Source organism: Asterias amurensis, chromosome 4 (assembly GCF_032118995.1).
Source record: "Asterias amurensis chromosome 4, ASM3211899v1".
In the NCBI taxonomy this organism is placed as follows: Eukaryota; Metazoa; Echinodermata; class Asteroidea; order Forcipulatida; family Asteriidae; genus Asterias; species Asterias amurensis.
This window is the reverse complement of record NC_092651.1, coordinates 7,079,287-7,092,360: the sequence shown is the minus strand read 5'-3', so window position 1 is coordinate 7,092,360 and position 13,074 is coordinate 7,079,287. Positions and strand designations below refer to the sequence as shown.

At 40.1% G+C, this 13,074-nt stretch overlaps 1 protein-coding gene across 1 annotated transcript in view; it reads right to left on the bottom strand.

Annotated features, from left to right (window-relative positions):
- Positions 1-7,832: 7,832 nt before the first annotated feature.
- LOC139935784 (multifunctional protein ADE2-like) overlaps positions 7,833-13,074 on the bottom strand; it is a 47,859-nt gene continuing 42,617 nt past the window's right edge. The window contains exons 7-8 of the mRNA XM_071930365.1: positions 12,624-12,782; positions 7,833-12,156 (exon numbers count right to left, since the gene is read on the bottom strand). Coding sequence (XP_071786466.1) covers positions 11,984-12,156; positions 12,624-12,782 — 332 coding nt within the window. The 3' untranslated portion in view covers positions 7,833-11,983. The remainder of the gene's footprint in view (positions 12,157-12,623; positions 12,783-13,074) is intronic.

Genomic DNA, 13,074 nt, shown 5'->3' with positions numbered 1-13,074 from the left:
CTTTGTCCTGTGGTGTTGGCATCTCGTGGATGTCCTCAATTCTGCTTTTATTCGGTCGTATGCCGGTATCAGAATACATCGAACCAAAAAAGTTAATTTCCTTGGTTTTGATGCTGCACTTGGAGCTATTGAACACCAATCCTTCCCGCTTGGCTGTTTCGAATAATTTGATGAGGTTGGCATCGTGTTCTTCCTCAGTTCTGCCATATACGGCAATGTCATCTGCTATTCCAACACACCCTGGTACCTGCTCGATTATGTTATCCATACATTGTTGAAAGATGTCTTAACTGATGGAGAGACCAAATGGGAGGCGTTGGAAGCAATATCTTCCGAATGGCGTTCTGAAAGTGGTTAGCTCCTGTGACTTTTCTTCCAGATGAACTGCCCAGTATCCAGCCTTGGCATCCAGCTTGGAAAAATATTGTGCACATGAGAATGCTGGGTTTAATTCTTCCACTGTCGGTATTTTGTGGGGGCATCTCTTCAGGCTTTGGTTGAGGCGCTTTGGGTCTAGGCACACCCTTAGTGATCCATTTTGTTTCACGCTAGTTGTCAGTGAACTGAACCAATCAGTTTGATGTGTGACCTTTCTGATTACCCCTTGCTGTTCCATCTGGTCCAGCTCAGCCTTTAGCTTCGGCTTCAGATGTACACTGCATTTTCTCGTCGCATCAATGCTTGATTCAGCACCCTCTTTCAGAAGAATTTTGGATTTGGCTTTGAAGTTTCCTATGGTGTCAAACTGTTCAGGGTAGAGTCTCTTGAGGTCATCGACGGATGTAATTTTGACTCGTAATGAGAGATGGTGGTCATATGGGAAGTCTAGCTAAGACTGGTCCAGATACATCTACAGCGTAGAATTTATTCTTGCTCCATCGTGGAGTCTTGTATCGGCACATTATATCAATACAACCAAGACATGGTATCTCTGTGTTGTTGTATGCTGTCAGCTTTACTTTGACTGGCGTAACAAAAGACTTCCATCGGTTGCCGTACATTTGCTTGATGCTCCGGAGTAGAAGTGTGTTTCCACCAGCCCCAGTGTCAACTTTCATGCGCAACTTATGTGTGTCGTTGAGATCTGGACAGATGATGTCAATTGTTGTGTACACCTCATTTTTGTTGTTGTAGGTGACTGAATTCATGCAGAGGTTAGACACTGTGACTCCATGGAATACTGTCTCAACTTCCCCTTCTTCCTCTTCTTCGGTGTAATCTGTAGAATGGATCGGCCTTTGCTCATTCGCTGTGTCATTCTTAGGGTGCTGACGACCCTAAGATCTCCATTGTCGGGGCTCGTTGTCTTTCGTGGAGTTGCGTCTAGGCTTGTATGTGGGGATTCATTGCGACGACCCTTGTTTTTTTCTCTCGATTTTCTGCAGCATTTGGCCCAGTGGCCCTTCGACCCGCAAGATTTGCATGTGTCTTGGTATGCTGGGCATCGTTTTGGTTGGTGGGATAGTCCGCAGTTGTCGCATGTTCTTTGACTTCTGAGTGCGTTGATGGATGCACTCGTGTCCATTGTCTGCAGGCACCTTCTCCCAGCTGTAATGGCCTCACATTTTCGGCCTTCCTGCAGCATGTCTTCTAAGCTGTATCCAACAGCCTTGTCGAGAAGGTCCTTCTAGAAGGAGTCTGATGTAGTTGACGCGATAACGAGCTCGATGATTCGCTCAGTGCATTCTTCGGCGTTGAAGTTACACTCGTGTGCCTTTGTTCTACACCTGTTGACGAACTCGAGGGCTTCATCTTCCCGTTGGCGATACCGCATCAACTCCAGTCTGTGGATCCTGAAGTTGACCCGGATAATTTTTAAAACTGTCTCTCGAAGAGATCCCAAAGTTTGGCTGGGTCCAGTTGTTCTTCTGGGGTTAGGCTAGAAGAATTGATTTTCTTTAACCCCTCCCTGCCAACCGCAATCTGGATCTTGATGGCAGATTTTTGAGGGTCTGTTATGCCCTGATCCATCAGGCATAACTCTATCCTCTGCCTGAAGGCTCGAAGAATCATCGTTGCTCACAAGGGGGGAAATCTCAGTCCTTGTCAGCAATGTTGGGGGCTGTCGGGCTCTGGGAGGATGGACTAAAGTTGGTCGATCTCACTCAATATTACGAGGCACTTTATCGGCAGTCCACACGTTGATTTCTTTGGTGTGTGGTTCTTGAAGATCTTGGACTGACTGGCTGTGCTATGCTACTGCTACCTGGTCGACGAGATGACCGTTCCATAGTGACACACAAACGCTAGCTTTTCGTTAGGATGATGTCGCAGAAACTTTCGTCTGCACGGAATATGTGGACTTTTGGTTTTAATGTCCGAGGTTGCAAGGGCAATACTGTTCGATACGTGAGGGTTGTTAGGCTCACCGGCTCCACGGTTTAGACGTACATGTACATGTACACGCACTCACGGCGAATAGCACTGAAGTGGGCGCTGTTTAGCACAATGTGTAGATATGCTGTGTGAGTGCAGTGAACAGTTTATACGTTGCTTACGGGTTGGGCTATGGCTAGCAGTGTCGTGGGCTTTGTGTGTGACTGAGCCTTTGTAATGCAATGTTATTTATCACATTCGAAGAATTCTAGGCGTTGTTTCCATGAATGTTGTATCCAGTTCTTTTCTACACCGCTGCCACCATGAAGTATGAGTAGGTATGGACTCAAAGAGAGGTGTAGACAATGAATATTGTTGATTCTTCTGGCAACACCAAGGCTGCTGTGAATTGTATCACATCAGCCAAAAGCAAGAGTGGAGGTTAAAACAACATATCCCTCCGCCCATAACATAGACCCAATACATATTACAACAATTATGACTTCATCACAAGTCACCTGACGTCATCTTAAAGACACCTGGAAGTGGTATTTTGTCAAAATAAAGCTTTTGTCACTAAAATATGTGTTTTGATGAGTGGAATATGAATATACAATTAACTAGTTAAAATTAGTTTCCATCTTATTTACAAATTTAAAAAAAAGCCCGACCCGAGAGGGTGCTGTTCGTGACGTCTCTGCTCTCTGCCAATATTGTCGAAGCAACGGTGAGTGGGGCATGTATGTAGGCCAGCCTTGTGAACAGTACTGTCTGATTTGCGAGCATTCTTCATCTGCTCGCTGGGCTTGGCCGATGTCGCGGAGGCGTTGCGAAGTAGCAGGCAATGCATGTAACACAGACGATGCGAAATTGTCGATCTCTGCTATGAGTTCGATGTCGGAATTTCCTGGCATACCGACTGGAGCTCGTGAAAGTGCGTCTGCTGTGAGTTGATGCTTGCCAGGCACATACATGACTATCGGGTTGAACCGCATTAATCTGAGACGAAATCGTAGAATGCGCCGAGGCATTTTGGAGAGTTCGGTAGTACTTAGTAGAGAGACCAGAAGCTTATGATCGGTCTCTACTGTGAAGTGTAATCCCAGAACGTATTCATTGAATATCTCACATGCCCAAGTTGTTGCCAACGCTTCCTTTTCAATGACAGCATATCGTTTTTTCGTGTCACTCAGGGATCGCGATGCATAGCAAATAGGGCGGCGCTTGCCATCATCCTGTATTTGTAGCAGAACTGCACTGATACCTGCTTGAGATGCATCGGCTGCGATGATCATTTGGCAGTTTGGGTCATAGTGAGCGAGTATTTCAGACGAAACTAGCATGTCTATGATTCGCTGGAACGACTTCTGTTGCATATCGCCCCAATACCAGCAATTGTCTTTCCGTAGTAGTTGTCTCAGTGGTTCGTTGAACTCGGCAAGGGATTGAATAAATTTTCCCAACTGGTTTACCATACCCATAAAGCGTTGTAGCTCTGTAATGTTAGTGGGTACTGGGAACTGAGCGATTGCTGTTGTCTTGCGTGTGTCCACACTAAGTGCAGATGAAATGACAATGTGGCCAAGGAACTTGATTGTTCCTTTTGAAAACTCGCATTTGTCATTAAGTGTCAGTCCCGCGTCCTGTAGACGTTGTAGGATTGCTCTAACCCGACTATCGTGTTCTGTCTGATTGGTACTGTGGATGAGGACGCCATCCATATGACAGATGACTCCTTCAAGTCCCTCGAGGATTAATGACATCGTGCCGGCTTGTCGAGATAAGTGTTAGTCCAGATAACCATGGCTCTTTGTCGGTAACAACGGAGACTGTCGCTCCTGTGTCCAACTTGAAGCGTGTGTTGTGTCCATTGACAGATATGTCGGCATTCCAGTAATCCTTATTATTGGAGATTTCACCAAGAAATGGCAAATCATCATCATATTCGTGATCTTGCACTTCATGGTCATATTCGTGATCCTGCACTTCATGTACTCTTGTCGATGTGTACATTGGACTGCGGCAAACAGCCTTGTAATGTCCCTGTTTTTTACAATTAGCACAAATTGTATCTTTGGCTGGGCAATTTGAGCGCTTGTGTCGTTCTTTCCCACACCACTGACATGCAGTGTCCTGGCTGGGATGTGGATTAGACTGTGCACTTTTTGATTTTCCAGTTGTACTCGTTCCCTTTTTCTCGAGATAGGATGCAGTGGACCGGAGATGATCAATTTGTGTCCGTTGTGTTTCGCCTCTCACAATATCTCGGTTCTGTTTACAAGACTCAGCTTGCCGGCAAAGCTGTACAGCTCTGTCAAGAGTGAGGTCAGATTTGGATTTGAGATTATCAGAAAGTTTATCATTGGTGACACCAACGACAATCCTGTCTCTGATTAGGCTATCTTTGAGTTCAGCATACTCACAGTGGTCTGCCAGCCTGTATAATAGGTCTTGAATAAATACATCCATCGGTTCCCCTGGCTGTTGCTTGCGTTTATTGAAGCGAGCCCTATCTCCACAATAATATTTCGGCGACCTTCATAGTGTTTGTTCAATGCTTGTACAACTTCATCATATTCTGCGGTGTCTTCCGAGATCCTTAAAGTTATTAATATGTTATCGGCACAATCTCCCATAGCATACAAAAGAGTGCTAACCTGTTCGTGGTCCGGTTTCTTTGTGAGACCCGAAGCCACACCATACCGCTCGAAACGTCTGATCCATTTTGGCCACAGTTCGCTTTGTTTCCGCCATTGAATTCAGTCGGAAGTGGGAGTTGAGTTGTGACCTGTGGCTGGCCAGCTTGTTGTGGAGAGTTGTTGACATGTTTTAGGTTGAGATCACCGCTGCCACCATGTAATAATAGGCAATAGACTCTGCCTGAGAGTACGAGTACGATGTTTACTGTATCATGACTAAATCCAAGATGGCCACTTACACCAAGTGTTTACATGTGACGCCTAACCAATACTAGTCACAAGAGGGCGGTATGACAATATACAATAGATGTGTATATAGACCTTTTCGCAAATACCATCGCGCAAGCGCAAACTGTCGGATGAGGTGCATGCTGGTCTAGCTAGTACCCAAATTTGATAGTTAGCTAGACCAGCATGCTCCTCATTCCACGTCTATTGTGCGCGTACCGAGTATTTGCGATAAGGTCTATGCTCATTCTACAGCATCCAGCAGCAATACACTGGGCGACATTGCCGGAAAAATGCAAGAAACGTTTTTTTTTAAATCGTACAATTTCACGACTAGGACTTAAACTGACTTGCACGTACATGTACAAGTACATGTACGTGTGTTCGATGTTCGATCGAAGCAAAGTCTTCCTCGATTGACGTCACAAAGTAAAAACTATTACTCAAAAAACTATTTTATTGTTCAGGAACATACATGTATACTCTAATGTTTGAAAAAAAATTCTATTTCCAAGCGACTTTAAAGGTGTTTGTTTTAAATATTTGAAAATCTATAACAAATCAGCCACGAGAGACCATAGGTTTCTGTTTGCGGGATTTGGTAGGGATAAATTAGGTCTTCATTTTGTTTCGTGTGCGTGACCTCACATGACCTCTACTTCCGGTTGAAACCAGAAGTGCCCTCTAATTCAAAAGTGGAATAAGGTATGAAGTTGTTTTCAATGATGTTAGTGCCTGGCAAGGGTGGGCAGTTAAAAAAAAAAATATCAATGACGTCACAAAGTGCAACAGCACCCTCTAGCGACAGGTTGAAAACTCGTCAAGGTTGAAAACTCGTCAAAATGGACATCTTGAAGATGTGTGTGGTGAAGTTTTTTGTAAGCACCTCAAAACATACACACATATTGATCATCAGGCAGCCGTCATAATGTGTGAAGTTTCAAATCGATGATGATGCAATAGAGGTCACGTGATGTGACATTAGAGGTGCACTTTTTGAAATTGTATATCTTCCGGAAGCAATTATGCGATAAAGTTAAAATTTGGTAGAATGTTAGATACTGGCAAGTAAATTGTGAAGTGACATCATGATGACGTCATCACATGATTTTTTATGATTTTTTTTAATTTTTGCACCTTTAAGTCGTAAAATGCGATCTGAACATACATGTACATGTAGTATAATCCAAATTATTTTTTTAAATAGGCTGGATTGGTCATAACTGCTTTGATGCAAAGAGAATTTCAAATTTAGTTGACAAATTTGAAAATGATGTTAACGAAACAGCTCTGCATTTGTGCCCATTGTTACATTAGGCATGTTAGGCCTATCTTGGAGTATGCTTTCTACTGTAGGTCTGCTAACGTTCACTTACAGTCCAACAAGCAAATTCCATTGAGAGTATTCAAAAACATGTGATTCGTATCACTCCAGAACAGTACAGTTTGTAAACCTCAATACTAGCTATAGCTATACTTGATATATTGAAGACAGACGTGAAGACCTAGGGCATGTACACATTTGGTGTGAAGTTACCTCACTCAGCTAGGTCCAGGGACTTCCTACCACCATAACGAGAGGGAGTTTCATTAAAGTCCAGTACCAGTCTGGTCTCCTCATGCCTATTAGGTGTCATACAGGTAGGTACATAATGTCCATGATTCCTTACAAGATTGCCCTAGACTGAATCGCTTCCTTGAAAGTACCATACCCTTGCACTTTTATTTCTTTGTTTTAAATCATTATTAGTGCCGTTCACATGTACCTTCACTTTGTCAGTTCCAACTTTTTGTTAATTTTTGTGGTTTTATTGCCTCAAACAACATTTGCTTGTATCATATCTTTTAAAAGACCACTTTTAAATCTTCTATCTTGCTTTTGTCAAAACGCTTTCAAAGGTTTGGTCCTTGTAATTTTGTTTATACTTAAATCTATATTTGTTAACTACACATGTTTACAAATAATTAATATTTGTACACAGTGCAGTAAATAAATAATAGAAAAATAATAATACATATTATTTGTTTAATAACAGCAGGCAGGATGTTTTGTGGTGTCTTGAACAAGACAACATGTTGTTAAATCCTTGTCGTTCAAATTATTATCTTAAAGCCATTGGACACTTTCTTACAGTATTGTCCAAAGGCCCACACTTTGTGTATCACAACTTATGTATAATATAACAAACCTGTGAAAATTTAGGCTCAATCGGTCATCGAAGTCGGGAGAAAATAACGGGAAAACCCACCCTTGTTTCCACACGTTTCGCCGTGTCATGACGTGTTTAAAACAAATCCGTAATTTTCGATATCGAGAATTGATAATTGTTTTAATGTTTTCTCAAAAAGTGAAGCATTTCATGGAATAATATTTCGAGAGAAGTCTTTCACCATTACCTTCTGTAAACCTTGTAAGTTATTTGTAAATCTGTGAACTTTTATTTTGTTTCTGTTCCGAAAGTGTCCAATGGCTTTAAAAAGAAAAACATGATTGTTGTCAAGAGTACCCTATAGTTGGTGATCACCTCAGCAGTTTGATTATATCAACTCCAGTAATCAAAGAGACAGTCTTTACATAACATAGAAACATACATACATGTAGCAGCTGGTTTATTTTGAATCTGCCAAACTTCTTTATTTCACTCTTTGTAGTTATTTGGCTCACACTTCTATTTAAGATAATAACAAAGTAGTTTGTCCCTCACTCCTAAGCCCAAATGGAACAATCCTGATGAGGACATTGTACATTCTTAAGCTCATACATTAACTCTGGGCCAGGTTTGAGATTATTTCGTTTGACTTTATGAACATTCAGTATGGTGAGAAGTAGCAACACTAATTTGAATATTCAGTTCAAGGCACCAGTGATTGATACAACATACATCTTATTTATTATAGAAAAATAAAATAGGATTGGAATGAGTCTAAACTTAAGAACCAATCAAATGTAAGGCGTTTTTTTTTTTTTTCTTCAAATACTTATGACAATGTGGAATGCACGTTTATTTGACAATGACTGACATGTCCATTACCATTGCACAGATGTTTGCCTGAAACTCTATTTGTAAGTTGGAGTAATCAAAATAATTGAACCATTTTTTCCCACCACCTGAAAATTAACCAATGTTTCCCGCCACCACGTGAAAAGGAGGATATGCATGTACATGTAAGTCACATTACATGTATCGAAGTCACATTACATGTATGTAAGTCAAATTACATGTATACAAGTCACATTACATGTACAGGTACATGTTACATGTGTATGTAAGTCACATTATTATACAAATAATTAATGAAGTGTGTACAATGTGCCAGTGTCTCTCTTAGTGCAGATTCATGACACTAAGGGAACTACACCTTGTACACGTATATGAATGGTAAAATCTGCCTGCCATTCTGGTGACTACACCTTGTATATGAATGGTTAAATCTGCCTGCCATTCTGTGGACTACACCTTGTATATGAATGGTTAAATCTGCCTGCCATTCTGTGGACTACACCTTGTATATGAATGGTTAAATCTGCCTGCCATTCTGTGGACTACACCTTGTATATGAATGGTTAAATCTGCCTGCCATTCTGTGGACTACACCTTGTATATGAATGGTTAAATCTGCCTGCCATTCTGGTGACTACACCTTTTATACCAACATACAGGTAGGAATGGTAAAGTCAATTATTGAACTTATTATCCCACATCAGTGCAGGGTAAAAACCAAGATAATTAGAATCCTGACAAGTGTTTATTTCGTAAGCAATTATTCCAATGGTTAAAGACAATGTACACCACTGTTCTTGAATGATTTAATTAATACCTTACTTCTAGATTTCAATTAGCACATACAAACTTGTCCCAAACATTTCAGTAAATTAGGTGGTCAAGGTTAGCTGAAAACTTAAAAAATATATAAGCAAAACATTTAATAACAATGAATGGATGATTTGTGGGTGCTTTAAAAGTTATTTCAACGACTTGGGCAGTATTTCAGAGAATTGTTTTCCAGGAAAGATTTGTACAAAAACAGTTAAACGTCCTATTTTTTCCTCTAGTGCAACCAATACCGTAATTTTCGGCTTATAAGCCGCCCAGCAAAAAAAACGCATTGCCCCAAAAAATAAAATAAAAAGATTTAGGTGTCAGTGTATAAGCCGCTCGGCATATAAACCATAGTCACGAGTGCACAAAGAGAGGGGCCATACGTATTTGCGGTCCATTGAGGTGATGTGCAGTGACAGGAGGTAAGCACATCAGTCATTGAACGTCGCCAGTACATGTAGGTGATGTGTTGCAATAACGTCAAACTGTATTAAAGTTAATACCATAGATCGTGTTTGTAATGGTCTATAAGGATGGTCTGCAGCAAGTGGGCCTATTTAATTTGTTATTGGTATCATAATTTTGACAACTGATCAACGTTGTAGCTACTACCACGGTCGCTGCCGGTCAGTTCTGACAGCAGCCCCAGCTTTATAATATGACCGCGGATCAATAACAACTTCACAAACCCCAACCGACATAAATTTATTTATAATTGTTCACATTTTCATTGAAATAAGTGAAAAATAAATGAAAAAACTTGACGTCTCCGTACTAACGTATTTATAACACGGGCCGCTTGAATGGTGTGTGCGTTGGCAGAGTATGAGATGATCCTATCAAAGTCTACTCTAAAAAGCATGCATTTATCTGTACACGCATTTACTATGGCAGCTGGTACCCAGAAGTAATTTTGTCTCTGTGTCGCAAGTTAACCCGACTATGTTTCTTTAATATCTTGTACCTCGTACTACGATCGTGCCTTGTGATTGACCCGCTACATCATAAGACATTATAGTCTAGACCAGATTTCCAAAAAGGGCTCTAGTTAAGGAAGTGAGCGGCATTTTTGAGTAAAAGTTGGTAACATTCCCGATTTAACTAATTTGGGGGTACTGAATTCGAAAATGGTGGATACCAAGGCTAATTTTTAGTCCTTCACCCTGAAAAATCAAATTTAAAACAATACAGAAAACCTAGCAGACGACGGACTTCTCACGTGAAGAATAGTCAGGTTCTGCTGTGGTTCCAATTGATGTTGTCAGGATAACATACAGGGCAGGTACCCGGGTGCAGGTCAGGTATCCGTAACAAGCTTTTGATTGTACTGAATAGATCTACAACCAAATTGCACTTTCAGAGGGAACAACAGGTGTTTTCAATGTCATTTTGAAAGTATTTGAGTTGGTGTTTTTTCTAATAAAGAGTTATTTATTATTTGAACATAATTTCTCTCTTGTTAAAAGTACAAACCGTTGATTATTTTCTCTAATAATATAGGCCTACACTACTCAAACGGGTAGGCCTACCAGGCATGCCAGATGTAGTCTATACTCAACAATGATACAGAAAATTGTATTGTATATCAACTTTTCAGTGCTCCCTGTTTTTGAATAGGTTAGCTTTTAGTGTTCACACTCATGGCTTGAAATTATCTTACCAGTCAAAAAAAAATTGATTTTAGAGGATTTTAAAATAACTCATTTTTCGATTACAATTCTCCCCCGTTTTAGAAAGTATTCTTCACAGTTGACAAACCAATCTAACTGTTGTAGGCTAACAATTGAACAAATAAAGTCCAGTTTGTTTGTTTGTTGGCAGTATAACGCATTGTTAGTCGTGTTTGTACACACACACGGACAAATTTCACACAAGAAGAGAATAGTAAGACTCAGAAACAAAGGACAACAAAATATGTATCCCCTCCATTGATAAAACAATCCACCCCTCTCTTTTTAGCTGGGTGTGATAATTTCAAGCCATGAAGTATCATTGTTGAGTCTAGACTACACCTGGTAGGCCTACCTGTTTAAGTAGTGTATAGAGGCCTACATTATAAGAGAAAATAATCAACGGTTTGTGCTTTTAACAACAGAGAAATTATGTTCAAATAATAAATAACTCTTTAATAGAAAAAACACTAACTCAAGCAACTGTATTGTTTTAAATTTGATTTTTCAGGGTGAAGGACTAAAAATTAGCCTTGGTATCCATCATTTTCGGTTTCAGCACCCCCAAATTAGTTAAATCAGGTATGTTACCAACTTTTACTCAAAAATGCCGCTCGAAGTTTTTTTTTTTTTTTAAATCTGGTCTAGACTATTACGGATTATATCATCGGTTCGAGGATGACAATTATTTCCAATTGTTATCAAGAAAAGCCGCTGGACTAACGTCATTTTGACGTTCAAAGTGTTCAGAAATATGGACAAAAAAACGATCTTGTTGAATAAACAGAGATCCTTATAAAAATATGGAGTAGAAATAGGACTTTTTGCGACCCATTCATCCAGGAATAAAAAAGGGACATTGTAACGGCAGACAATATTGTTGGAGTCGTCCACCATACAATAACTTATTTTTAAAGAATTTTCTGAGTAAGTTTGCGGCGGCGATGTATGATTTTGCCTGTCTGTCTGTTTGTTTATTTTTTTAATTTAATTTTACAATCGATCTTTCTTTAAAAAAAAATTACGCTGTTTTTTCCCCCTCCAATATTAATATATGGGCATATAAGCCGCTCGGCGCATAAACAGCAGAAGTTAAGGTCGAAATCAACGTATAAACCGTGGTTTGTAAGCCGAAAATTACAGTATAGGACTATATGTTTATAAACAATCACTCACATGAAAGCAAGGTCTGACCTTAGTATTGAATACGTAGATAGAAACCTTGATTTGGATTGTGACTGTGGCTGATCTATTTTGTATCAGCAGTAGTCTGGAGCTTGAAGTCTGCCGCTTTAAGTGCCAGCCATGTATTCATCTGACGGGCACGAATAGTACTCCAGATGACATGATCAGTCAGGGATAGCATTTGAGCTGCACACCATGCTGCTCCATCAGCTGACATGACAGTACTACATCCAAGGCCTACATTTATCAAGCCAAGAAACAACAATTAGTCATATAGTTCAGCTTCAATCTAAAAAACAGTGTACAACATATCATGTTTAATAATAATAATTTCTTTTTTTTGTACGCGCCGTTTTCCAAAGGATACAAGCGCCAATTTATTTTACTGCAAGGTGAGTGGGACGAAATTTTGAAATTATGAGACCTAATCCTTAGCACCATGTAATGGTTTAAAAAGTGCTACGGCACATACAGCAGTCACAGCCAGAAACACTGGGGCGAACCCCTTCTCTTTTCATGAAAGATTATACAAAGAAATTACAGTACCTCCCATGGGAGGCAAGTCGCACATTCTAGCATGCCATTGCTAATTATCAGCTGTGTCTCCTAGCCAAGGTTGGGCCATCTCCCAAGAGACACAAACATTAAATCCCAGTGCATTTTCCTTTATGTGATTAAGTAATGGTTTCAATCCGAAATCTTACCAGAAGGCAGACGTAGAGATGACCAAATGTCTTGAGGTCCCCATTCAGCTTTGACTGGAGGGCAATTAATGACTGGGAATGATGTGTTACCAGATAGGACTGGACCAAGCCCATTACTACGACCAGCAACTGCTATGAAGACAGTGGCAATCCCTGAAGCTGCAAATAACAATCAATCTTATTATATATCCAAGTCCCATTCACAGTGCACGATAAAAACATTTCACTTTCTGGTTTGATTATAATGCAATTACTAATTATCAAAACTATGTCAATTACAGGAAAGTTACAGAATTAGTAAGAAAACAAAATCGTAAAGATCACAGATTTACATCGAACTTACAAGGTCTAATGATGATGATGAAAAATTTCTGCCTGAAATGTCTTTAACTTAACTTTGCATTTGAAGTTATCGCTCAGTGAGCATTTTATTCATTTTTTTGTTTGCATC